Source organism: Strix uralensis, chromosome 1 (assembly GCF_047716275.1).
Source record: "Strix uralensis isolate ZFMK-TIS-50842 chromosome 1, bStrUra1, whole genome shotgun sequence".
Lineage (NCBI taxonomy): Eukaryota > Metazoa > Chordata > Aves > Strigiformes > Strigidae > Strix > Strix uralensis.
Genome location: NC_133972.1, coordinates 93,079,218 through 93,104,844, shown reverse-complemented (window position 1 = coordinate 93,104,844; position 25,627 = coordinate 93,079,218). Strand labels below are relative to the sequence as shown.

Genomic DNA, 25,627 nt, shown 5'->3' with positions numbered 1-25,627 from the left:
CTTTGTGTCCTTGCAAGTTGCTCACTTCCTATAGTGGCAGAAAGCTTATAAGAGAAATAATTTTCATCACAGAAGAGGTTACCAGAAGCTGACATAGACAGATCTGTCATTTGTTGGTGAAATACTGCCAGAGGAGTTGATAAACTTCTTAACAGTTGGATCTCTAAATTTAGACACAGACTTGAGCTACAGTTACATTTAGTATATTGCAATGTTGAAATCAAGTCTTGTTTCTATTGCTTCCTTGGAATCCCATCTTTTCAAGCTGTATTTGGGTTGGGGAAATCATATCACTTAATAAACAGAAGCTGTGCTTTTTAATTCCCTTGTATTATCAACTATTCATGGTGAACCTTTCCTCTTGTTGTGTTTTTAGGCTTTGATGAAAATATAGAATCTCAGGGAGAGCTCATCCTTCAAGAATCCTTCCAAGTGTGGGACCCAAAAACTCTAATTCGAAAGGGAAGAGAGAGGCACCTTTTCCTTTTTGAGATGTCCTTGGTTTTCAGTAAAGAAGTAAAGGACTCCAGTGGAAGGAGCAAGTACATTTACAAGAGTAAACTGTTTGTAAGTATGGGAGAACAAGTGATCATATTTAGAAAGCTGTCTAGATTAGACTGTGACTAAGCTCAGATGATTTAAATGTGCATGAAGTACTTAAACAACTATTATACTGCACTGAAAGAACAGCCTTGGAATCTTCTAAGTTTGCTGCTTTGTCATGCTTTTGAGGAGAAAGAATAGGCAGAAAGCAACTACCGAAGGCTATGTGTCAATCTTGGTGTGTCAGGACAAAGGAAAGTCAAGATTGGGCTGGACTGATTTTGTCTTAATTATGTGTGTGATTTGCTGGTTCTGTAAGGCTTATTTGTATAAAGGAGAAAGAGGGAAGGAGTTGACAAGCTGCCTTCATCTTGCTTGTTTACTATTGCTGTTGTAGTAATATTCATGTTAAGGATTCATTTTGGTGGATATCCTACACATACTGATCTGGAAAGACAAGAACTCCTTGTTATGGAAAAGTTCCTTTCAGAATGTCTACTGAGACTAGTAGTCTTAAAATAATGTTTTGTAAATAAAATTATAGCTCTTATGGTCTACTGAAAGGATGTAAAAGATGGAAGTGCTTTTCTTCCCATTTAAAAAAACCCAACCAAACAAACAAATTCCTCTCTTGCTTTCCTCGTTTGTAGCATGTATGCTTTACAAAATGTGGCTGTGGATTTCATATCCTTACCTTTCTGACAGTTGGATGACTTGGGTGAGAGCACTATTCACACTCTGTAAATTTAGGTAGCCAGGTGAGAAGATGGTCTCCCATGGCTTGCTCTGCATCTGTTGGAGGCAAGATTAGCTTTTCTACCAGACAGTTTAGAACAAGTACTTGAGATTATTTTACTTCTCAGAATCATGCTCTAAAAGACATTATTCTTCTCTTGATCCTATTGGGATATATGACTAAGTGTTGATGGTATAAATAGTGAGCCTCTTCTCCCTGCTTCAGCTCCTTTTCCTCGTTCTTTCCCCCTTCCCACCTCTGTGTCCAAACTGGTAAAGCTGGTTGGTTCAAAAACCCTTTTTTCTGTATCTTACTTTTCATATTCTGTCACTTCATTTCCAACACTTGCTCTCCTTTCTGATATAAGGAAGCTAGCAGGTAACACAGCTGCAGCTGTTTTGTTGATCACACCTTTCTTTGGTGCTCTCAAAAGCTTGAAATACAAAAAACTTCTGGTGTACTGGAGGGTAACATCAGCTGCCAAGGCATTACATGGGGGAGGAGGCAGAGCTGAAAAATTGACTCTCTAAGCTTGTAATGTCAGTTCCTCTGGCAGGAATTTAGTAATAGCCTTGAGTCCTAGAGAAGCTGCTGGAAATCTTGAAGACTCTTATTGTGCCTCATTTTTAAAATACAAGCATTCTTTTTGTCTTCATATTCTATTTAGCAAAATATCTTGTAGTGCAGCTTACTATTGTAGCAATTCTTATAGTTTGATCTTTGGAAAAGGCATTCATACTGATGTTGAAAGCATGTGTGTTGATTTGAGATAAAGATCTTTTTTGCACATTATCCTGTCTCGTACCTCTGGAAGGTGGTTTTACAAAAGTGAGGTCCTTCTCTTCTCTTTGGGCATGATGACCATCATGGTTTCTGCAGCACAGGATAGTCAATGGCAAAACTTGTATTAGTGGAAAAATGTGTTAATGAACTCCTTTGGCAAGAGATAAAGTGTCTGAAAGCAAATTCGTAAGGAGGGCTATGGGAACAAGGCAAGCAGGTGTTACTTTGCCAGAACTCTCTCCCAGTCACCAGTAACTGGCAGTTCAGAGGCTTCCTCACCTGAATGTGATTTCCATGCATTCAGTAACCTGCAATGGATTTCTCTTCTGTGAGCTCGTCTGTGGACCTCATGCAGACTTTTAGCATTTACAGTGTCCTTTGCAAAGAGTTGTATTGCTCAGCTACCTACTGGGCACAGACCAACCTCCCTGCGTTAGGTTTTGAACCTGACCCCTTCCCACTAGTTTCACTCAATGCCTACCAGCATTGAAAGGGACAGTGAACAGTGTATTGTCTGCTTTGCCACTCCTTACTGTACAGACCTATACTGCATTGTCCCTTAGTTGTCCCTTGTAAAATTAATATTCACAAGTGTACCAAGGCTTCTAAATTTACTAGGCTTTAAAAAGTAAACGTTAAAAATTGTATTGTCTTGCCTGTTCAGACTTTATATTGGGCAGTATAATAGGGTATATTTTTTTATTTACATACTGTAATGTTGGATTAAGTATTTTACAGACTTTTTAACACACATAGGAGTTCTTGGTGAGTCAAGTTTAAAATGCATCACAGGCTTTTAAGTATTTCTGTGAAGAAGAGTCCATTTTACCAAAAAGAGATGACAAAGCTGAAAGGGTGGTTCTATTGGGTGGTTTTTCTAAGAAAAACCCCAACCAAACAGCAAAACAAGTTGGCATCCAAGTGAGACAAAAAAATTACCTTTACTCAAGTACTGTGTATCCAACATCTCTTGCAATAAACTATGTATGTGCTAGTGATGATGCATATGAGGGGAAAAATACAGCTTCTAATAATGTAAGAATGCTGAGGATCTGTCTTTTGGAGTGAGGGTTCTTGTAGCTTGAGCTATATTTCTTAGTTCATAATTTTTTTTGGAGCAGAGCCTATATGAATTGTTCAACTGGAAGCCAATTCACATGATTGAGATGTTCCAGTTGGAAAAGTGAAAGCGTTTTGGATGATAATTAGCTATTAAGGTCTGACATTAGAACATTTCCAAAGACTGATTGTTAATGAGTTGTCCCACAAAATTCTCCGGGGAAACTGCATTTCTGAATGATTTCATCTGTTTCAGAGTGAAGGAAACACACTAGCAAAGGCTTCCAAAGGCAGAAAAGAGATCAGAGTTTTAGAAGATATCAAGAGAATTCTTAAGCATATCTTAGTTGAGAGAAAACATAAAAATCAATAAGTAGTGAGTGTTCCCTGGTGGAAAGTAACAATGAGAAAAGCCAAAACTTATTTTTTACCGAACACCCATTTTTAGAGTTATAAAGCTTTTATTGTCAAGTCAAAAATGTAAAATAAGTAATTTGGTATTCAGATTATAAATGCTATTGTTTATTGTTACTTTACAGGAAAAACTGTTTAGCTTGCAATTGTTCTTTTTTTGAAGAAACCCCACCACTACCACCAGAATAAAGGATTCTCTCTAGCGTGCCAGTTAGACTTAAGCTTCTAAAAATCTATTTAAATAGCAGAGCTCAATTATTTAGAACATTAGCATCCCTTTGTAGCTTCTGAGAAAAAAAATGCCATGTCATCCTAACAAGTTTTTCGTAATTCCAGACTTCTGAACTGGGTGTCACAGAACACGTAGAAGGAGATCCCTGCAAGTTTGCTTTATGGGTTGGAAGGACACCAACTTCAGACAACAAAATTGTTCTCAAGGTAATTTTAGCAGATGTGTTTGTACAGTCTATACTAAATCTTGTAGTTGTTGTTCATACTTGTTGGGAAGGCAACAAGTTATGACTTTTCCTGCTTTGAGAGTGGCAGCTGCTGACAGAATTTTCCTTTGTGTGTGAAGGATGTGGTATGTATCTAACTTATGTGGCTTGACAGCAGAGAAGAATCTGTGTGGTCTACTGAAGGGCTTGCTTTCACAAATCAGAGTAGGAAGAGGTTTGATCCCATGGACTTCTATAGCTTGAAGACTTCAGCCACTAGCTGACAGAGCAACTGATATGCCACAGACAAATCATGGCATCAGTGTTACATTTCATGCTCAAGTCATTACTGCTTGTTGGTGATGCTGTTTTTCATAGCCCATATTTTTATGCAGACATCGAAACACTCCAAAAGATTTTATGTCTTTCTGTGGGCTACAAGTTTTTCTGAAGATACTTGCCTTTGGATGAGAGTGCATGCAATGCCTATAAATTTTGTCTGGGGAACTTAAGTGTCAGTAGTGTTCTTTGCCTAGCTAGGAGAATGGCTAAATCAATTCTTCCTGTGACTCTGGTATGTAACCTGGAACCTACTGTTTCAACTGGAGAACTTTTTTGAAATACCACATGGAGCTAGTGGGTAATTTGAAATATTTTGAGACTGTGTCAGCTTTGAAACTTTTCTTTTGTATCTCTTAGATGTGTTGAGCTGAAAAAAAGTTAATCTTCTCATTTACAGGTTAATACACCTACTATTAAAGTTGTTTATATTTTTACATATATATTTGGTGATTATTCAATAATGCTACTTTAAAATGTCCACTTAAATTTACATGTTGCCACTCAGATTTATATGTTTTCCTAGTGAATTACAGGCTAAGAAGAGCTCATATTAGTTTTCTGACAGCAATCAGTGAGTGCAAGGAAGTGAAATATAACATCACTAAATAATACAACTTGTTCAGTCTTAATACTCCTGTAATTTCAGAGAAAGTGCATTTCAGCCTGAAATGATCCTCCCAGCGTAGAGCGGTATAACGGGTTTTGTTTAAGGGCTCTCAACATAAGATCACTTTAAGGTGTTCCTGTTTTTTTCTTTACTTTGAGCATAGGATATTTAGGTAACTTGCATGGTATATGAAGCTTTTCAATAATTTTGTTGATTTTTTTGTTTGTTTTTCAAGGTTGGAAACTAGCACTTCCTTAGCTCATTAGTATTATAAGTAAGTTCCACAAAAAAATAAATAAAAGATTTAACAAAATTTTGTGTTTGACTTCTTTTCCTAAATTCTTTTGCTTGTAAAAGAAAACAAAGATCTTTTTCCTAAGTGTTCATCTGTTCCGTCAACTTTCTCCATCCCTTTAGAATCCCCGATTATTAAATATTTATAGTATATTAAATATTTATAATGTATTCAAAGCCAATTATTTCAGGAGACAGCAATTAAGATAAGTAGGAAGTTATATATAAGAATTTCTTTAGATCTGCAATAACATATTTAATAGCATTTCAGGTACACGGTTAAATTGGATTAAATGATCAGATTACAGGTTGGGCAGCTGGGTATCAACTCTTTTCCAGGATATCTCAAAAATATAGATGATATGTTGCAGGCAGTTATAAAAATTAGCTTTCTGCTTCCAGGTATGTTTCAAAAGTGGGAAGAGTAATACATGAAATGTGTTGAGGAAGTATATGTGTTGCAGTATAAGTTAATTTCTCTTTCAGTGTTAGTAGATTATTATATAGAGTTGACCTAAAACATAGTGTGAGTTTAAAATACCAGTGTTCAAGGTATTATTATTGGAATTCAGCCTACCCTGTCCCACATAAGATGCGTGCAGGGCTTTAGCCTTCAAGTTATGAAAGAGGAATCTGAATCTAAAATAAAATGTTTTTTAAATGAACAATGTTAATAATGTTGAAAAGTATAAAGAAGTGTTGGCAATTCAAAACAAAGACGACTAGCTTGAATTTCCTTTCCTCTGTTCAAGTTTTAAAAAGTTATTCACAAACTCATTCTTTATGCCTCCTTCTTTGTGTTCATTAGCTAACTGTATGTGTGGATCTTCTCAGCTATAATAGTCCATTGTGGGGGTTTTATTTCTTTTGCATATCAAAGGCATCCAGTATAGAGAATAAACAGGACTGGATTAAACACATCCGGGAAGTAATACAAGAAAGGACCATTCATCTGAAAGGAGCATTGAAAGAGCCAATCCACATCCCCAAAACTGCACCAACAACAAAACAGAAAGGAAGAAGGTAAGTAGTATTTAAAATAATCAGAGATCTCTAAGTACAACAGCGCTCTTTCCTCTGTAGTATTGAATTTCTAATGACTTTCAGTAAATTGGACAAAAGCAAGAGTGATTTTGGCCAGCTTTATCTTGTAATTAATTTCCAGTTAACTGCAATGCTGAATTTGTGAGATTTCTGCTCTGAACAGTCCCTGACCTGTGTACATTCAACCATTGCAGAAGGGATTTGGAACTGCAGTACAGGATAGCTGTACATTTTGGATTTTTACAATTCTGCATGTGTTAGGTCCTTGGTTTCCTTTCATGGAGCTTAAAATGTGTGACTGAGTGTTCTGCTTGCCAGCTTTGGCTAAACGGCTGTGCACGTTTCTTGACGTAGTTTTGGCTGGTTGGTTGTTGCCTTAATTCTACATGATGTAGACCTTGAGCAAACAATTCTGTTCTCTTAAAGCACAGAACAAAGTATTAAGTGCTGAATAGTTGATTTTTGCATGTTAGTTTGCCTGGCTGGTGTCCATTGCCACACTGTTTAGGTACCCCTTCTTTAGAGTTGCAAGTAGGGAACGAACATGTTACAAACACAGTGCTAATATTGTAATGAAAACCGAATTATTTGCAGAGACGGCGAGGATCTGGACAGTCAGGGAGATGGTAGCAGCCAACCTGATACTATTTCAATTGCCTCACGAACCTCACAGAACACGCTAGACAGCGATAAGGTAAGTTTCCCAGGTGTTGCTCTGTTCTGAGAGCAAATGATTCATCCCTTAGTGTAAGTTAGCACTCAAGATTAGTCCTTATTACCTCAGACAGGAGGCATGGAAATATTCAGTCTCTTAAAAATAGCTGTATGCAATAGAGAAAGTTTCTTGATGCCAGGGGGGAGCAGGGGTGATTGTTTAAATCTAATAGGTCATGAAAGAATTTTGTTTGTTCCAAACTGAAACCATTTTGGTCCACTCTCTTGTGCAGTTTGTTCAAAGATTCGACCCAGTTTAAAAATAAAGTTTTATTTTCCATAAAATTTGATACTCGTGCACAGAATTTTTCTTGATGTCAGTCTCAGCCTTTCTTATAGCATACCATCTGGTTTTGGTATTAGCTTGAGTTTGGTGGTTGCCACGTGCTTACTTTTGTGAAGGAAAAATACTATCATGGGTTAGAGAGTAAGAGTGTTCACTTTCTGCATGAGAGCTGATGGAAATCACCATACTGAAGAGGAGTAACATCATATGATACTAGTGCTAGTGTTTCCTTTCTTCCATCTCTGCCTATAGATTCTGGCAGGGTTATCCCATAAGGATAACACAGCCACTTTCTATGGGTGGAAGAAAGATAGGCATTAAAAGCGTAAAAATTCTTATGAAATGTGTGTGTTACTTTGGAATTGAAAGAAGATTTCTGGCAGCTGAGGTTAGGATCTTGGAGGGAGGTAGAAATGAATAATAGAAGTTTGTCAAACAGATTAATGAATAAAAACATAGAAGCTGTGTAGCAAAATTACTTGAAAACATGGTTAGGGATTTCTGGCCTATTGCCTCATTGGGTAAAATTGTTCTGATGAGCCATTCAAACTACACAAGTAAATAACCAGTATATCACAGGGCAACTAAGTGAATAGGTTCTCAGATTAATGTTTTGACAGTTCCCATTGTCATCTAAAAGAGAGTTAGTTTTCTGTATTTTTGCATGTCACTTAAAACTCTATGATTCCATTTTTCCATGTAAAGAAGAGGAAGACAGAAGAAAAGTATAAGGCGCTCAGGGTTGCTCTTGCATTTGTCAGAAATAGCCTATGTTTTGACCTTGTGCATTTGTACTGAAGTTGGTCTGTAGTTTTGGTGGTGGTTTCTTCTAAGGATATCTAATGAGGAAAATGGTTGGTTAGAGAAAAATATTTCGATGACTCTTGTTTTGCTCTTGTATTCTTTACATTCTTACTTAGGTGTTTAGTGATTTACAGGAATTGTGTTGTATATACTAGCAAACAGTTTAGTTCATTTTTTATGTGTTCTTAAGAGTTTAGGTAATCTATCACACTCAAAAGCATGACATGCTCTCTCTGATTTCCCTAATTGTTGGCTGAGGTGTCAAGCTGTGTGCACACAGCCTGGCTGAATTGTGCTTCAACTGAAATGGAGGTGATGCAATCCATCCCTGCTGTGCACAACCATCGCCCCTCTTCCCTTGTTTGTGAGGTACTGTTGTGGTGGTTTAGTCCCTGCCGGGGTCTGAGACCACGCGGCTGCTGCCCCTCCCCCACGAAGGGAGTGAAATACAAAGCCCCGGGGCTGAGATAAGGACAGGTTTAATACAACAGTGCAACAGCAACAAAACAAACAACAACAATAATAATAACAGTAATAACAATGAACAGAGCAAGGTATCTACTGATACAGCAGTGAGAGAAGAGAGATCGCATAACACACGCGCTCACCAACTCTCCCGCATTCCTGTGCTTGGGCACCAGGATGTGACGTCAGCATGGTATTGAATAACCCGGCTAGAGCTTCCCCCCCACACTGCTGGGGAAACTTAACCCTATCCTAGCTGAACCAGGACAGCTGTTTACTGGGGAATAGCATGGATTGTCTCCTGTTGCCCTTCATGGTAATATTTCATGCATCATGTGAGAATTGCTAAGAAAGTTGGCCAAGTGAAACGCCCTCAGGATTGTTTTCCAATGTGACATGAGAAGTCTTACAACAACCTGTTCAACAGGAGTTATAAGTTGAAAGGAGGAGGAATGAAAGGAAGAAGGAATGGAGAATTATTTTAAATATTTTCCTGACAAATTAAGTTTTAAATTTGGTTAGTAAGCATAGAGTTGTTGTTAAAGTATTTTTGAGTTCTCACATTAGTGTATAAAATTTTTGTTAGACTTTTCTTTTAGAAGAAAAACAAACTGAAAACTGGGAGACTCCCTGGAAGTTACTTGTGCTATGTATTGTATGTCAAAGGAAGGAATTTACTTTTAAAAGTGTGTGAATTAGCAGAGTAGCTTTGTTTAATGTTTCTGTTATATGTTTTGGTTTATTAAATACATTCAGAGGAGAAAAATTTTAATGTTTAAAAATACAAAATAAAAATTATTTAGGAACAGGCAGAAGGCCAGTGAAATCTGTAGTATATCTTAACACTCTTGCTGAATCTGAAGTAATCTCTCACTTTGTATGTTGAAAATTCATTAACTGCAGTCCATTTGGGGTTTTAAGTTGATTCTGTTTTCTCAGCCTAGAAGCTTGAAGTATGTATGAATGTCTTACAGAGATGGAGTAAAACAGTTTTACGGATTTTAAGTGCTGTTGATGTTGTTAGCCAGATGGAGCCAGTGGAACTCCTTGGTCAAATTTGGAGCATGTCCCACACTGAGCTGGGATTCCAAATTGAGAAACATTAAAAATATCAAGTAATTTAAAATAGTGTTAATTAAGTGGTAGAAATGTTTTACACTGTATTACTTATTATGCTATTGCTGAACGTTTTTCTGTTCATGTGTATTCACTATTGTGATTGAGACAACAAATACCAAACATTTCATTAATCAACAGCCAAGTTAAAACCATTCTTTTTTTTCTCCAATTATATGTTCAGACAGATGATTCTTTTAAAATAAATGTTTTGGTTAGAAGTGCTAAGCTGTTATACAGGATGAATATGAAAAATTAAGTCCTTTATCCAAAATGAATATTCCTTCTCACCTCCTCAGAGATATACTTTGAAAGAGCTGAAAATCCTTAGCCTTGGTAGTAAGTGGTTGAGTATTGTCCAGGTGAGCTTCTTTCCTTGCATCCTGTTTTCTGACATAATTGGAAGTGCCTTAACAATAGAGAATAACTTCATGATTAGCTCTTTTCTTCTCCACCCTGGCTTTTTGGGCTAGAATTGTAAGTTCTGATTGTTGGCTCCACTGTTGCATGTTGCTTTTCAGTAATGACTGGGATGATGCAATAGACCATATGTTTATAAAGCTGACATCCTTCCAGCTTCATGTCATCTGAAAATGATACTGGAAGGCAGAATTAGAATTCAGAATTGTCTTGGCAAATGAGAGAAATTAATTGGCAAAATACCATGCAATTTAATAGGAACACATTTGAGCTAATGTGAATAGGTGGAAATAGTTAACTACTAATGAAAACAGTGAGAGTATTGAACAGTTTTTGCGAACATAATCTAGAGCTATAAAGGCTCACAAGCTGTTTATTATTTTAACAGTGTGATGAAATTATTGGGGGGGAAGCAGCCCTATATTGGCTTGTAGAAATAGGATGCTGAGCTGCAGGACACAAAGTCTTTGTTCTTTACTCAGCACTCGTAAGGTCTCTATTAATAGATACCTCATCCAGTTTTGAGTACAGAATTTTAGAAAATTAGTGGTCCATTGGAAGAGTTTCAGGGGAAAGCAGAAAAAAAAGTCTGATTAGGTGTCTACCAAACATAATTTATGATGCAGGACAGAGTTGGGACTAACAAGCCTAAAGAAAAAAGGCAGGAGGAGGAACTTCAGGTCTTCAAGGGTGTAAAAAGCAGAATTACAGAACAGTGTTTTACCCATATTTTCAGTAGATGGGATGAGATCAACTGACTTATCTTTAATAAAAGATTGCAATAGTATTTTGTTTTCTTGTGGTTATGAAAATGTGAAGCCCTAGAGCAGAGTAATTGTGAAGGCTGGGGAATCTCCATAACTGGAGATCTTTGAGAACAGTTTGGATAAATGTTAATCATGATTAACATAGATGTAGTTGGTTATGCTCTAGAGGAAGAGAAAGAAGTGGACTAGGTAACTTAAGATTCCTTTCCAGCCTGTTTTTAATATCATGGGGTGTACCTTCATATTGCAAGACATGCTAAATACATCCATAGCGCTGACCCATCTTGAAGTATAGGAGGGTACAGGGACATTTCTACTCTATCAAAACATCTCAGTTTTCTGAATGAGTGCTCTTATTGTACCCTTCTCAGTAAATATTTTGCCCTTCGCCTTTCGCAGCATTCCTTCCATTCACCTTCTGTAGCTCTGTAGCCAGCATTTTAGGTGGCTAACAAATAAGAGATTACATTTGGCCCATTCATTCCACCTTTCAACAGCTCCTAGCCTCAGAGCTTGCTCTTATTTTAATGTTGCCTTTTGAACTTGATCCAATGCATAGGAAGTGAAATGGGGAGGCTGAAGGAACACTGTAGGTCTGATAGGTCTTCCATGCTTGTATTAAGTGAGCTGGTAGAAACATGAAATAACCCAAACTACTATTTTTGTAGCTGAGAAGATGAGAGGCTTTTAGAAGAGCTGTCATAGGGTGTTATCCTAAATAGTAGGAATCATGCTAGTTGCTGTGGGTGGTCAGTGGAGCAATATTTTATTGTTAAGAAATTGTCTTCTGTGCCCAGCTGGTAACACTTTGCACTGCTGTCTATGTGAAGTTGTATTTCATTCTCATGCTTCTTTAAGCTTGTGTATAGTACTTTGGAAAACAGAAAAAGGACTGAAGCAGCAGGGGACAACCAAGTATTTAGTTCTGCCAGCTGAGACTGCAGAAGAGAAAAGGCTCCCACCAGTAGAAAAAATGCTAGTAAAAAAACAGACATGCCTCTGAGTGTATGCCTCTTTTGAGAGTCAGAAACCAAGTCTGGGCAGCTACCTGGTTAAAGCCAAATATTCTTATTTTGAGACAGAACTTTTGTGTCTCTCATTTCTTTTCTCCCACGTTGCACTTGTTTTCATTTTAAAAGGGGATTAAAGATTTTCATGCTTGAAATAATTGAAAAATCTTATTAGCTGCTCTCTTTCCTTTCCCTTCTCCTTAATGTAAAATTACTGTGGGACAATAAATTTAATTTGCAGTCCTGAGAGAAGGTTATATGGCCTGATGTAAAGGCTGTTGTATGTAGCAAAACTCTTGTCAGGGGTGATCCTCCCAGATACTGGTGGCAGATGAATTCTTGGTGTGGTGTCTCTGACTGCAGAAAACCTATGGTAGGAATGTATTCGGCCAGCGAGCATGTGTTACGGCTTTATTTTTTTTCTCTCTACAAGCGACAGTGATTAAAAGGTCCCAGAGAGATGAACATAGAGGGTTAACATTAATTTCAGCAACAGCAAGACACTATGTCCCACAATAAGCTGTTTAATTAAACCTTGCGCCTTTTTTAATCTGTGATTCTATTTCTGTCTGGCTTTTGTTTCTCATCTTGTCTCTGCCTCTCCAGTTTCCATGTTTCAGCCATAGCTGTATTTATTTTTATCATGCTTGATTAATTCAGTTTACATAAAGGGTTTCTTGAGAAGGATGGATAAAGTATATAAAGCCCTTGTTCAGCCTAAATTTGGATTTAGATGGTTTATAACTCTTTTCTCTTCAGTGCAACTCAGTCTCCCGGCTCTGCTGTGCCTCTTGCTCTTCCTTCCAGCTAGCCTAGAGAGCCTTTGCCAAAGCTGTCCAACAACAGTTGTTGAGCAATGCGCTTAATCAGAGACACTCCTTGCTGTCCAACTGCATTTAATCTCTGCGAAAGATGAAACTGCTTTCAGAGAATGTGTTATGGACAGAAAATAAGCAATGAAACAAAGAGGAAAGCAGCGTTTCCTAACCATTACTGTTACGGGAGGAAAGGAGGGTTGTTATCCCAAAGGAGGGTTGTTATCCCAAAGGAGGGTTGTTATCCCAAAGGAGGGGAAAGTTGGTAAATGTTCTCTTGGTCAGTTCTTTGTAATGATGTAGATGTGTGTTGGGCAGAGAACATCATAGTTCTGGGTGTGTTAGGCAGTAGTGGAGAACTCCTGCACTAAGTTGCATCTAACAGCGTTAGTGTGTGATTGAGGATGGTGTGGAACTAACAATTGCATGCAGGAAGTGTCTTACACACTGTACCGAAGTGTGATTGAATATCAAATTTCAGTGAAATACTAACCAGCTAGGATATCTCATTGTCACACAGTCTGAAGGAGTAGGATTTTTCTGTGCTTTAATAGTTTCTAATATAGCCACTGACAGACTTTGTTTGCTTTTTCCTTTAGCTTAATACTACACAAAATACTTAGTGAAAATAAAATCTGAGATTTTTTTTTTTTTTAAATTAGGGGAAGGAGAAGAAAGAACATCTATATTAAAGCCAAAAACATGTGGCCATTGCACTGGTCACAAAGTATATTTTAATCTCTATTTGTAGCAAGTGAAGAGTCAAGAAAGCAAGCAGAGCACCAAAGCTATGCTCCTGTAGGTATTTAGGAGAAAATACAAAGACTAAATGCAGTTTCTGGAAAGTGTCAGCTTATTACTGTCTTGGGCTTGCACTGATTGGGATACAGACTCTCCTGAGAAAAATTGGTCTGCATTGGACACCCTGTGAAGTCATACTTCATTAGCTTTTTTGTTAGTCCCCATCAGGCATACAGATGGTTTCAATTGTTTCTGAGTTTGTCTAAGAAGGCTATAACACAAATCAATACCAGAAAACAAGGGAAAGCTCTTTACTTTTTCCCCTTTGGCATAGTTTTGCATGGACTTAAAAACTATGTAATATAATATGGAGGAAGAGTGTAAAGGAACAGGAAACTTTTTAATGAGGGAGGAGGTAGCATATTTCAAAGATGTACCCTCCCCTGTAATTTGTGTATTGGGGCTGTCCGGAGAGATGTAGTAGAAGCAATATGATTAATTTTTAGCCTGAATCTAAATGGGTGCAACCTGATTTATCTTCCTTAAACACTAGACGTATGAGGTTTTTCTGCCCTTCTTGGCCTCTGCATTCCCCCAAGAAAACTTATTTGTATGCACACACAAGCAAGGGTAGCCAGTGAGATTAGCTGGCAGATACCATGGGAAAGCTCTGGAGTTACTGAAGACCATCTGCTAGGAGTTGTGTCCTGTCATTTGTTGCAGGCTTGAGGAAAAGAAGGTTGGAATTAGCCTTTGAGTCTTACTGGGCTTTTGCTGGTTTTGTCAGTTGCTCTAAAATTCTTGCTTGATAACAAATAGTGTTATCCTAGAAAAGTTTTTATCTAGTGCTTCAGTTCCAGGCTTGTAATGAAAACTAATAAAGAAGTAACAATTCAGTCTCTTATCTCCTTTTCTTAAAGCTCATGGGATGTAGCTGGCAGCCATGTAAGAGCCTAAACGTAATAGTCAAAAATAATGTGGCAGGAACCATGCAGTATGTCGGTGTAGCACATGCTTCTGTATTTGCTGCAGTTGGAACTCTTGCAGGGTATGTGTCCTCCTTTGTCAGCGTAGAGCATTGCAGGATTACCTTGCTGAGTTGAAGGAGTTTACTGGCTTGGTCCAAAATGACTGAATTCACAGAAGTTATGTGCCAGAATGTTGCACCGAAGCAGCCTGAGCTATAGAAATGCTCACACACGAAAAGTAGCCTGGAACGCCATTGTCGTATAGAAGGAGAAGGAATTCCCAGGATGTTTGCTTTAGTTGGATGGGTTCTCTGGCACTGAGCAATCTCGGGACTTTTGCAAAGTTCTGATAATGATTTTCATTTCACATCAAAGCAGATGAAACAATCAAAGAGAGGAAACTTAAGCTTAGGCAAAGTAATTCTAATGAAGTGTTTCGAAGAGGGGGAGGAAAACCCTGAACTTGCATGCTTTTAATTCAAGTTTGTGGGTTTTTATTTGGGGAATCAGCAAAAATGTGGAAGTTGTAAGCCCATGTGGATTTTCTATCAAATAGTTAAGTATTTGGGAATCTTATGTGAAGAACTTCATGCTGATTTTTATAATTATATATGGTGTTTCCTGGATGATTTTGTGACCTGCGTATGTAAACTGTGAGTGGGGTGGGAATAAGGCAGTAAGCTCATTCAAAAAAGGTTCCTCTTTCTGCCTTGAATTTGCAAGATAACAAAGCTCATGAGTGACTGTATTTAGTAATATCTGGCTTTTTGTTGCAAATTATCACCCATAAAATATATTCTGAAACGACTGCTACTTCAGCTTTCAGGGTAAGGAGCAGTCTAGCAAGAAAAACCGCTTAAATCCTCCGCCCAGCCTTGTCACAGCCGGTGTGCTTTGAACATAGGCAGAGACAAGCAGAGTTAGAAATCTGTTCTAAAACGCCAGAACTGCCTGATTTTGAAATGATCTCTTCTTGATGTGGAAAGTCCCAGAAGCTTGCTATCTCATCCAAAATACGAATCCTGCCAGGAATCCTAAATAGGTAACGGTGCGTGACGGATGGTTTGATAACGAGCATTCATCTGGCTTCTCCTCTTGTTTTTCCCCTCACAGTTGTCTGGTGGGTGCGAGCTGACGGTGGTAATCCACGACTTCACCGCCTGCAACAGTAATGAGCTGACAATCCGCCGTGGGCAGACAGTGGAGGTCCTGGAGAGGCCCCATGACAAGCCCGACTGGTGTCTGGTTCGAACCACAGATCGGTCCCCAGCTGCAGAAGGCCTGGTCCCCTGCGGGTCCCTCTGCATCGCTCACTCCCGCAGTAGTATGGAGATGGAGGGGATTTTTAACCATAAAGGTAAGAAATGATGGAAACAAAGTCTAGTCATCAGCAGTGTGAGTTTTAGGTAATGGAGTGTGCTGTGCAAATGGGAACTTTGGTGTTCTTGTACTGGTTTGGTTTCTAGTTTTTAATTAGATAAAACACAGTGCTTTTAGCGACCTGCAGCCACCCTGTCCATTCCAAAAGAAGCAGTCGGCAATTCTCAGTGTTAAGTGAAAATGTGGCTGAGGAAAGGGAAGAGTTTTAAGCAAATTATGACTTGGTGAACAGAGTTATGTATCATGTTAGATCAAGTTGCGATGATAAGAAAATCTATACCTGTCATGTGCTCAAAGGGGGGAGGGAAGAAAATCTCCAGCATGCATTATCAATGGTTCTCGAGAAACCCTGCAGTAAGAAGTCATGACAGCATCAGGCTCAGTGATGGAAAAGGTAAATACACGCGTCCATATGCCTTGACACAGGAATTGGCTATTTGGACTTCTATATTTTACTTAACTGAGTTTTCCAGAGTAGCAGTAGCACACTCATCCTTTTTCCCAGAGCAGCTCTGAAATCTTACTTTATTTTTTCAGATGCATGAAAGAATGTGCCCCTAAAGGGTGCAAGAAAAATCTGATAATTCTTTGAAAGTTTTTAAGGTTTTGGTGTGCTGTGTAGTCCTTTGGCTCTGTAAACTCCCCAGGGACACAGAGTAGTTCATTATTAGAGAAAATGCTTGTTTGCTTGCTTCATTTGAAACTACTTGAGTTTTTTTAGCCTGTGAACAGAAAGAAATGTGAATTTAAAAAAGCCACCAGAAAAACAGTTCATTAGAAGGTGTTTCATCACATGCTGGTGGAGAAGATGCATTTCAAAAAGTTTGTTATTGCAAGTAAGAAGATTACCAGGAAAGTGGTGTTGGGGAAAACTTGTTTTCCAAAACCCAAAACTCTGGTTTTGGACAGTTTTTCATAAATATAACCACAAATTTTTTTCAATTATTCAGTCCATCGCAGCTATCACATTACAATTTTTCCCATTTTTTTTCAGACACTTTATAAATATGCTTGTCTAAAAGATGGAAGAGTTTGTGTTTCTTACATTAGGAGCATGCACAGCAGGAACTTCCCGAATGGTGGGTGATGGGGAGGGTGGGTTTGAAGGATTGAGCTGTATAGTTGGAATATTTTTTTGTCCTCTTGTGTCCTATAACAAACAATGTGGATAGAGAAAGTTTGCAGTAGTTTTGAAGAAAAAAATTGAAAGATGTCATTAGGTATCGTTGAAACATTTCTTCTTTAACTAGGGGGTAAAATCATGGAAATGTCAACAGGATTTTTTTTTTTTTTTTAACAACACTCACAGAATTGATAAATCCAGTTTCCTTTGGAGCTAGGGGACTTCACCTTTGAATGCAGAGAATTTTATTAGGAGAGGCAGACTGTACTGGACAATACATGTTATATGAAGAACATTGAGCCTGTCAGACTCCTGAGGGAGAGACAGAGCTGGTTTTGTCTTTGAGAGGTTACTTTTGTTAATCAAACTAATGGATGTAACCTGCGTTGCTTTTTTTCCTCTAGTGTTTGTTTGAGGAAAATGGGGCAGAGCATTGTAAAGTTACTTTAGTTTGTTCAACATGTTGCTTTGAAATGAAGAGTGTTAATGAATTATCTGAATATGGATCTGAAAAACTGAAGAAGAGGAGAAGGCCATTGCTAGAATAAGCATAATTTGCAAGGTTGAGTGCAGCCTCAGAAGTGACTTTTGTCCCTGCCTCTGCCACAGGCTTCCTGTGGGATGTTAAGGCATGCCATCTAAACCCCAGCTGATAAGAAGCAGCTGCGAATTGTTTATTCCGACATTACTGAGTGTCAGGTTTAGGAGCTGGATGTTTGATTTGTAAAGTTTCCTGTGCATGTGACTGTGACTGAAGTCAGTGTGAACTGTCTTGAACTTGCGAATTTATTATATAATATTAAGTAATCTGGGGAGGGGAAAAAAAAGGCAAAAAAACCAAACAACTTTAGACTGGGTACTTGAAACCACTGGATACGTTTGAGTTCAGTCTCTATCTCAACTTTGTATTGCTTGAAAGAGGTTGATAAGTGTTCGTTTCACAGAGAGATTGCAAAAATTAAGCAAAATTAGTGGAGTGCTTTGATTTTATTTCCCCCCTATAGAGAAAAGTACCTCAGACAATCCCACACAGCAATTATTCATTCTTAAGTGCTGCATTTGATTACAGATCTTAAAATAAGACATTGGGGAGTATGCTAATCAGAAGAATGGAAAAACAATTAGATGATCTTCTCAGAACTGTTTATTGTGAGCATTGATTGAGGTATGCATTCCAACAAAACAAAACAAACACACAACCCCCCTAATGAAGAACAAGTGAATGACACATAATTTAAGGCAGTCCTTACTTGGGTGGACAACTTTTAAATGTTGTATTTCCTAGATTTCTAGTGTTTGATTCTGCAACTTCTGTCTCTTTAATACAGGGGTTTTTTTCCTTTTATCTTTTTTTGACCATAATTTAGTAAAGCTTTCAGCATTTTTGAATGATTTAACAAAGAAGGATATTGCCCTCTGGAGTTTTTAGTTCTGAAAATACATGTCATATGTCAGGCTCGCAGTGTGAGCATCCGGTCAAGTAATTCTGTACAGTTCATAGGCTAAGCCACATGCAGTAGACATGAGTCTGGAATTTGTGCATGTCTGGCATCGCAACCTGTTGTGAGAGGCTCAGGGAGAAAGAGGTTTTACGTAATTCCAAAGGAAAAAGGGAAGTGATCACCATCAGAAGTGGTGGGGGTGGCTGCTTGGATGTTGAGTGCTTAGCCTATACAAATGGTTTGTCGACTCGGAGAGTTTTGCACTCCTTTCAGTATCTATGGAACCTAAAATTTTGATCTTTTCAACAGTGTTTATCAATACCATTTGCCAACTAAACAAGTTGGAAAGCCACAGTATTTCGGAGGTGAAGTGAGCTTCAAAGTTTTGAAATGGCAAACCTCTTCTAATTTACAGCTGGTTCTTATGTTGTGTAAAATCACATTTCATCACTGAGTACGGAAACGTTGGGTGATATTTAATGCCTTAAATAATCTGAAATTATTATCCAAAGTAGGGTAACGTGAAAGATTATTAAAGTAGCAAGTATGTTCAGGGAAGCCTAGTTTTGACAGCTGGTCTTGGTTGTTCCTTGTCTGTCCACGTATGTCAACCATGAAATGTAATGTTTTAGTCTCGTGTTAGAAGACAGCCCTGAAAATGACTCATTACTTACCTACAAGTTACTTGTCCTCTAAGAATGTGTATTACTTTAAATATCTAATCACTATCAATGGGTTAAAAGAAAAAAAAAAAAAAAGGCATTTTTACAGTATCTTCAATCTCAAAAATTTTATAGTAGTTAACAAACATTTTGTTAAGAATATGGGGAAAGCATTACATGGAATAAAGACTTTCACTAGGTGGATAGTCATTTAGGGGGAGGGTTGATTGCAGGTTCCAGACCTCTTGCTTGCTCTGCTGGATATCAAATCTATTTTTGTAAGTTATTTGGGTCATTTAATCAATTTGACATGCAGTTTACAGATGAGTACATTTTTAAAAATCTAAATCCCATTTATAATGGGGAAAAAAGACAAACAAGTGGGTAGTGAAGAGGTTGAATAACAGTTGGTGCACTCTACAAAATATAAATTACGAGCTTTGGAAGAACATGTTTTTCACAAGCAATACATAAGGCAACAATTTTTTTTGCTGTGATTCCTCACATGTTATTGGGTGTGGGGGAGAAAGAATGTTCCTGTTTTATTTGGTGCTTCTCTCTTTTTTAACAAGGATTTCTTTTTGTTCTGTGGTACATCCTTTCTATATGTGCAGTTCTCCTTCCTTCGTTTGTAGGGCATTTACAACCACAGAGCTTTGGGTAAATGGCAGGGGACAGGATTTGTGAATATCTTGCCTGTTTAGATCACAAGTTCAGTGTCTTTTCCAACTTTTTTATAAGTACATCTGAAGTCTGAAGAATTTGTGATAGTCCTCCATACCCTTCCGGTAGGTCCTACTGTTTGGAGAGCTACAAAGGCTTCAACAAGCCTTTGCTCATAAGACTTACATTTACATGTCTTTTTTAAGTTATGGGGTTTTTTGGGACCATGTCTAACTACCAATTTATGTAACTATATGTTTGGTTCAAAACCTGGCCACAGAGATATTTTGTTTACCTGGATGTACAGTGTCTGCCTGTTTTATACATTCTTATAATCCAGGTATCTGTTACAGGTTTGTTCAGATCTGAAAGGTAGATGATGTCTTACTAACATGGTGACATACCACACACCACTGCAATACTGAACACTGGCTTTTGATTTTACTCTCTGGATACAGCCCTGACTGGTGCCATAAAGAGAAAAATGTTATTTCAGCAGTCTTTTTTTTTTTTTTTTTTTTTTTTAAACTGTAGTATCTCTCAAAGAATCTACCATAATAAGGAGGATCGAACACTTGATGCTTTTCAAGACAAAGGTGGTCAAATTTGTTTAAAGAGCTGTGTAGTAAGTCCTTCTCTACACCTTCAAGATGGGAAGGAGTGGTATAGGACAGGGGTTGCAGGTGTCAGAGATCTTCTTGAATTGGTATGGGGATCTCCTATTCAGGAATTAAGAAAAATTGCACAGGTGATCTAGAGATATTTCCCCAGAAAAGAGAGACATTTTATAATTGAGGCCACTGAATGGGATGAAACAGTCTTGAATTTGTTACATTAAGTAAGCTTGCTGCCACACAACTGGAGACCACCTATTCAGAGTATTGATTTTAGATGGAAGGGGAAGAGGAGAAAGTAAAGATTAAAAGTCTCATGTATGATCGAGAACTTTGAAAGTTATGCTTAAGAAATGGAGTGTTTCCATGTTGAGTCCAAATACTGTTATGTAGGAAGAGGAAGCTCTGGATAGCAGCAGCAGAATTTGATCAATTAAAATGGGAATCCTGTTTGAATAATTGAAGGACTCCATGTTTGTAGTAGAAGAAAAGAAGGATGACTTGGGCAGCAGTTGTTTGCTTAGAAGCAGACGGAGGCTGTAGAAGGGGAGGATTTGCTGTTCTGAGACTGCAAGCAAGCAAAGCATGGGCTATGCATAAGGAAAAAGGATCCCCACCCGTGGCTCAGAGCCAAAGCGCTTGCCTGTGAGACTGTCTGACAGCGTTTGCAGCTGCAGGAAATGAGTTACAGCCCAGGCCAGCAGGGAAAGTAACTCCGAGCAGTAAGTAGGTACTTGCTTTGTCTTGTTGCCTTAGAGCCACGTGGCAAGGTGAGGACTGTAGTTACCAGGGCACCATATAGAAATGTGTGTGCTTCTGCTACACAGCCGGACACAATCACATGCAGAAAGTGGTATCGAGGAATATGTTGTAGTTGTACAAGACACTAAATGTTAATCTAACAATTCTGGTTCTTGATGAATCAATTACCTCCTCATAAAATTTCCAAATAACAGGCTGCCCATCCAGATAAGCAGTTTATAGAAAGCCGTGAGGAGCTCATGGGAGTCAAAGCTGAGCAGTCAGCTGGATTTCACAGTCTGCTCATCTAAATAAACACAAAATTTTAAAAGCCGTGCTGTAGTGTCAGTTCAACTTAATTTTCAGGCAGACTTGAGCTTGAACAGAGGTGCAGAGCTGAAGTTCAGCTTCACAATTATTAGTTGTTTTGAAAGCCTAATAAATCATAAATTTCCATGTAATCACAAATACCTTGCCAAAAAGCATTACTAGTCTAATAGCAGCAAAGATAGTTTGAATTTAGGTTTTGTATGTGTGTGTGGTTTTTCAAACATGTTCTCATGCTTTAGTCCAGGTAAATAAAATAGCTGCAGTATAAAGTAAAACAAGAATTCTCTATCCTGACTCTCCCACCTTGAGGTTTTAGTTGTTTGCAGTTAAAAACATGGTTTGAGCACAAGTAAGCTTAATAAAATGTCAGCAATTGACTGTGGTCCATTAGATCATAATCTTTGCATTGAGCTTTATAGCCAAACTATATCAGATGGTCAGAGTTAATAGCCAAATTCTAATTCAGCCTTAAATAAACAGTAGAGTCTGTATGAATTGCTTCCTCAGCATTGAGCAGTCCTAAACTAGATAGGGAGATTCAGTGAAACTCACAATTTGAATTTCTAGAAGAGTTCTCTCTAAAATCAAGTTTATACATGCTCTGAAACATCATAGGATTGACTTCTGCAAAAACCTGGCTTTAACTCCTGCATTATTCTTTTATCATGACCCAACCTCAGGAAGACCTGTCAGATATATCTGTATTTCTCATGCTGACTCTATTTGTGGGCATAAGTATGTGGTTAATTTGTCTCTGGAAATTTTGTACATAGGTAATGAAAGCTTTTTGCCCTGCTTGGGAGCTCAGTAAAACAGCTGAGAAAAAGAAGAAATTTTATAATACTGGCTTGAATGTACTTTTGGTCCCAGACAGCTGCCAAATATATTTTCTTATATATCGTAGTTGGAAAGGAAATCAGTGTGTAAAAAGTATCTGCTTCAGAACAGATGTATTTGCACAGCTGATCTTTGGGAGGTAAAGATGGATATAAACCAGTGATTCTGATGGCTTTAGATTTCCCAAGAGAGTTGTTATTTTGCTTGCAATTAGCCTTTCTCCAACAGCAGTTTCTTTTTCTAACCAAGGCAGAACAAACTAAAATCATATCCTGCAAATTTTGTTCGTATGTTGCAATTGAAGAAAATCATCCTGGAATGGTGTTTATTTTCATTAACTGTCCCTCTTCAGGTGCAACAAACTGTTGAAAAAGTTGCTTCAGTGTTGAGAATTACTTCTTGAGAGTGTCTTTGTTACCCATATTTTGCTTTGGATTAAGTAAATCTTCAGAGCTGGTGCTCCAAAGAGCACCTGAGAGCAACCCAAAGAATCTCTCTTCCATTTCAATAAGTAGCTTGACAAGGTGGTGAGGGACAGGGAGAGTGGAGCTAGGGACACTTACTTGGACAAGAGAGTGCTCCTAGAGACATGGAGTTGACATAGATGTGTGGTAACTTATTCATGACATAACAAGGAGCTATTGGTGTATATTGGTGTATATTTCAGGTTGACATAGCACTTAGGGATGTGGTGTAGTTGAGAACGGTCAGTGTTAGATTAATGGTTGGACTAGATGATCTTCAAGGTCTTTTCCAACCTAGATGATTCTTTGATTCTGTGTGTATTTTTCTGTAGCTGGTGTGGCTGTTCATTTCCAAGGACCATCTGATGTGTTTTCCTTGTCACAGAGCAGTATAATATTGACTGTGTCCATGAGGTCTTCTGTTCTTTTTCTGACTCTATTTTTCTGGCACTTCTGCTGCTGTGGCTTATATTCTTAAACTTGGTGTTGGGAGGAGCATTTATGTGTCTTGTGTTTAGTGGAGAAAATTGTTGAGGAGCAGGCTAGAGCTGATGTTCTTGTGCACGTTTCAGGACATCGTCACATTGCATCACATCATCAGTCATCATCACTGCCTGCAGATGGAAGTAGCAGGATTTAGCGTTCAACTGACTTCCTCCAATTCTGGTTTTGTGAAAAAGCTGCTGAAAGTCCATGTCCCATTGACTCCATTTCACTATTCCTGCAATCAAAGTAAAATATTAGTCTCTGTTGTGCGTGCTAAACCAGAAATGTTGCATCACGTTTAACGCAACTCTATCAGAAGCTTTTTTACAGATGCCCTTGAATTCTCTTAAATTGTTGGCATTGGTTTAAAATCACTGCTTCATTATGCAATGTTTTGCTACTATTTTGAGTGCATGTTCACTGATACAGGTGTAGTTCCAATTTGTGTTTTCTCCTAGCTTTGAGTTGAGTACAAATAGCAAGATATTTTTCTCTATCTGGGACAACTATTGAACTTAAATTCATCATTCTCTAACATGGAAGTTATGCAAATAAGTGATGCAATTCTTAGAGCAAACTGAGTAAAAGAGTGATAAGCAAATAGCACCATAAAAACATTTCATGATCCTGGGAAGAGAACTCATAAGGCTTTTCAGAAATTTGCAGTATGCATTTTCTAGGAAGGACGTATAATGGTTAACCCCTATAGCAATAGAAGGCATTTACATAACTGACATGCAGGCACAATTGTAAAGGTAAGCTTGTTATCAAGTGGTCCTTGATAACCAGAATCCTGTAGTCATTCCCCCTGTGGTCATAAGCCAGCTGTGCCCGAACTACTGTATGTTAATCATTTATGCTGCAGCAGAAATAGTCCCTGTTACAACAAGTGGTTAAAAGTACGTCAGGTTTTCAAGAGCAGACTGGACAAAGCCCCACGTAATCTGGTCTGATCTCATAACTGACCCATCCTTTAGAGCAGAAGGTTGGACTGTGTGGATTTTTGAGGCCACTTTCAGCTTGAGTTACCCTGTGATCCTATGCTAAAAGTTAGAATTGCCAGCATGGACTTGTTATGTTCTAAGTGTTTTCTGGAGTCTTGGACTCCCCTTAGTGTCTGTGGGGATATCCAAAATGCTTAAGATCTTGCCCAAAAATACATTAATTCCATGTGAGAAATGGAAAGGAATTGTAAAAAAGTATTTCTGCTCATGAAAAGTGCTAGTTATTCTTGTTTCACCGTCCTGGGTGTAATCATAGCCATATTAGGCATATGTTCCTTTGCTAATAAAAGCTTTAAAGTATCAGTGATACGGAGATTCCTTGAACACAGAGTCTAGGGAAATCTAGTTGCATGTAGAAACCTGCATATATGCTGAAGGAAAAGCTGCCAGGGAAGCCACCTGGAAAGAGGGACTAGTAAAGCTGAATGGTCATCTGTTGCTTTCTACAGAAAAGCTTAAGGGACATGGAAGTAAATGGGTTTGTCAAGGTCTAAGTTCAAGCTGTTGCTTTCCCCTTATAAATATTAGGAGAGGATTCTTAGAAATGTTAAATGTAGGGAATTTGTAGTGATAAAAAAGATTCTGAAAGATAATAAGAAAGCAAGCAGGGCTCACTAGCAAAAAAGAATATTAAGTGAAAGGGTTTTTAGAAAACAAAACAACAGAACAAAAAAACCCACAAAAACCCCCAAAAGACTGAAGACTGGTTGACTGGATTGAGGTATGCTTTAGCCGCTATTAAACAGAAAAGCTTGGTTGGTGAAAACCATGTTACTCGCATATCTTAAAATTTTTATGTCAGTAGCTAATCTGTTTTAAAGAGTTTATTTATCATGGCCTGACTTGCTTGTTGATCCGTCCTAGTGTGTTTTGTGCTGCCTGCTCTCATTGTCTCAGGGGTAACAAAATACACGCACTCTAAATGCTGGTTGATTTAGTAGAACAGGCTTAGGTGAGTTTATCCTTTCATCCTAAAGATTTGGCAGGACTAAATGCAGTCATACCAGAATCAGTTTGGAAACCACTGACTCAGAGCTCTGGTTACAGGCCCAGAGTAACATCTAAAGAAAAGGTGCTTACAACAGATTGTACCCTGGAGGTACGTGCTGTGTCCTCTGAGTGTCCTGGTTGCTTGGTAAAGTGAAAGCCCAGGCAATGGGATCCAGTGCTTACTTATATCATCTTCATAAGACTATGCTGAGATTACAGTACTCAGAACTGAAGTAAATAGTAGTTGTATTTTACTATCTTCCTTTGCTTTTTTGTGGAATAACAAAAGTCTTACTCTGTTACTGAAGTTGTTGAGGTGATGACAAGCATTTACATTTCTGTAATGATTTTTATTTGAAAAGTATTTTATCTATTTTGACAGTCTCATCTTTCATGCAGAAGCATTTTATAATTTTTGTAAAGCAAAATGCCATTCTAAATTGCAGAAGGAGATAGCACTGTGTTGTCAGATTGTGAGCTTTTGAAAGACAGTATTACCTTTTGAAAAAGTTTAAGTTCTTAAGAA

The 25,627-nt window shown here is 38.1% G+C and overlaps 1 protein-coding gene across 4 annotated transcripts in view; it reads left to right on the top strand.

Moving 5' to 3' along the window:
• TRIO (trio Rho guanine nucleotide exchange factor) overlaps positions 1-25,627 on the top strand; it is a 254,789-nt gene that overhangs the window by 168,787 nt on the left and 60,375 nt on the right. For all 4 annotated transcript variants that reach the window (XM_074874187.1, XM_074874178.1, XM_074874207.1 and 1 more), the window contains 5 exons: positions 377-567; positions 3,872-3,973; positions 6,096-6,238; positions 6,854-6,953; positions 15,479-15,722. In XM_074874187.1, coding sequence (XP_074730288.1) covers positions 377-567; positions 3,872-3,973; positions 6,096-6,238; positions 6,854-6,953; positions 15,479-15,722 — 780 coding nt within the window. The remainder of the gene's footprint in view (positions 1-376; positions 568-3,871; positions 3,974-6,095; positions 6,239-6,853; positions 6,954-15,478; positions 15,723-25,627) is intronic.